This window comes from Seriola lalandi, unplaced genomic scaffold (genome assembly GCF_002814215.2).
Source record: "Seriola lalandi dorsalis isolate HSWRI2012SDOR001 ecotype SW California unplaced genomic scaffold, Sedor1 jcf7180002054941, whole genome shotgun sequence".
In the NCBI taxonomy this organism is placed as follows: Eukaryota; Metazoa; Chordata; class Actinopteri; order Carangiformes; family Carangidae; genus Seriola; species Seriola lalandi.
Window position 1 is genome coordinate 745635 of NW_019525492.1, and position 394 is coordinate 746028.

The 394-nt window shown below is 52.3% G+C and overlaps 1 protein-coding gene across 1 annotated transcript in view; it reads right to left on the reverse strand.

The window, feature by feature from the left end:
* Positions 1–394, reverse strand: part of LOC111644723 (cathepsin K-like) — a gene marked incomplete at its 5' end in the record, with an annotated part of 7037 nt that extends 6643 nt beyond the window's left edge. The window contains 2 exons of the mRNA XM_087170271.1: positions 89–209; positions 326–394. Coding sequence (XP_087026397.1) covers positions 89–209; positions 326–394 — 190 coding nt within the window. The remainder of the gene's footprint in view (positions 1–88; positions 210–325) is intronic.

Genomic DNA, 394 nt, shown 5'->3' on the forward strand with positions numbered 1-394 from the left:
TACGGGTAGTCCTCCTCAGAGTTAATGCCTCCATTCTCTTCAACATACTCAAAGGCCGTGGTCATGTGTCCTCCTTTGCAGCCATCACTCTGATTGTCACAGTCCAGCAGGTTCTGAGGACTGAGGTTCAGCAGTTGGCCCGTCGTCTTGGCCAACTGTCCCTCGAGGGCCCCCACAGCACTGAATGCCCAACAGGAGCCACATGATCCCTGCGAGGTGTGGAGCACAGTAGTTTGGTGAAGACAGTGTGATGGAGGATTACCAAACATGTGAGGCCTCAGACGTGTTAGATTATCATGGTCATCATTATCCTTTGCCCTCTGACCTGGTCTTTGACTGGAGTCACCATGCCTTTCTCACGGTAGTCGATAGATTTGGGTAACGCCGCCAGTGA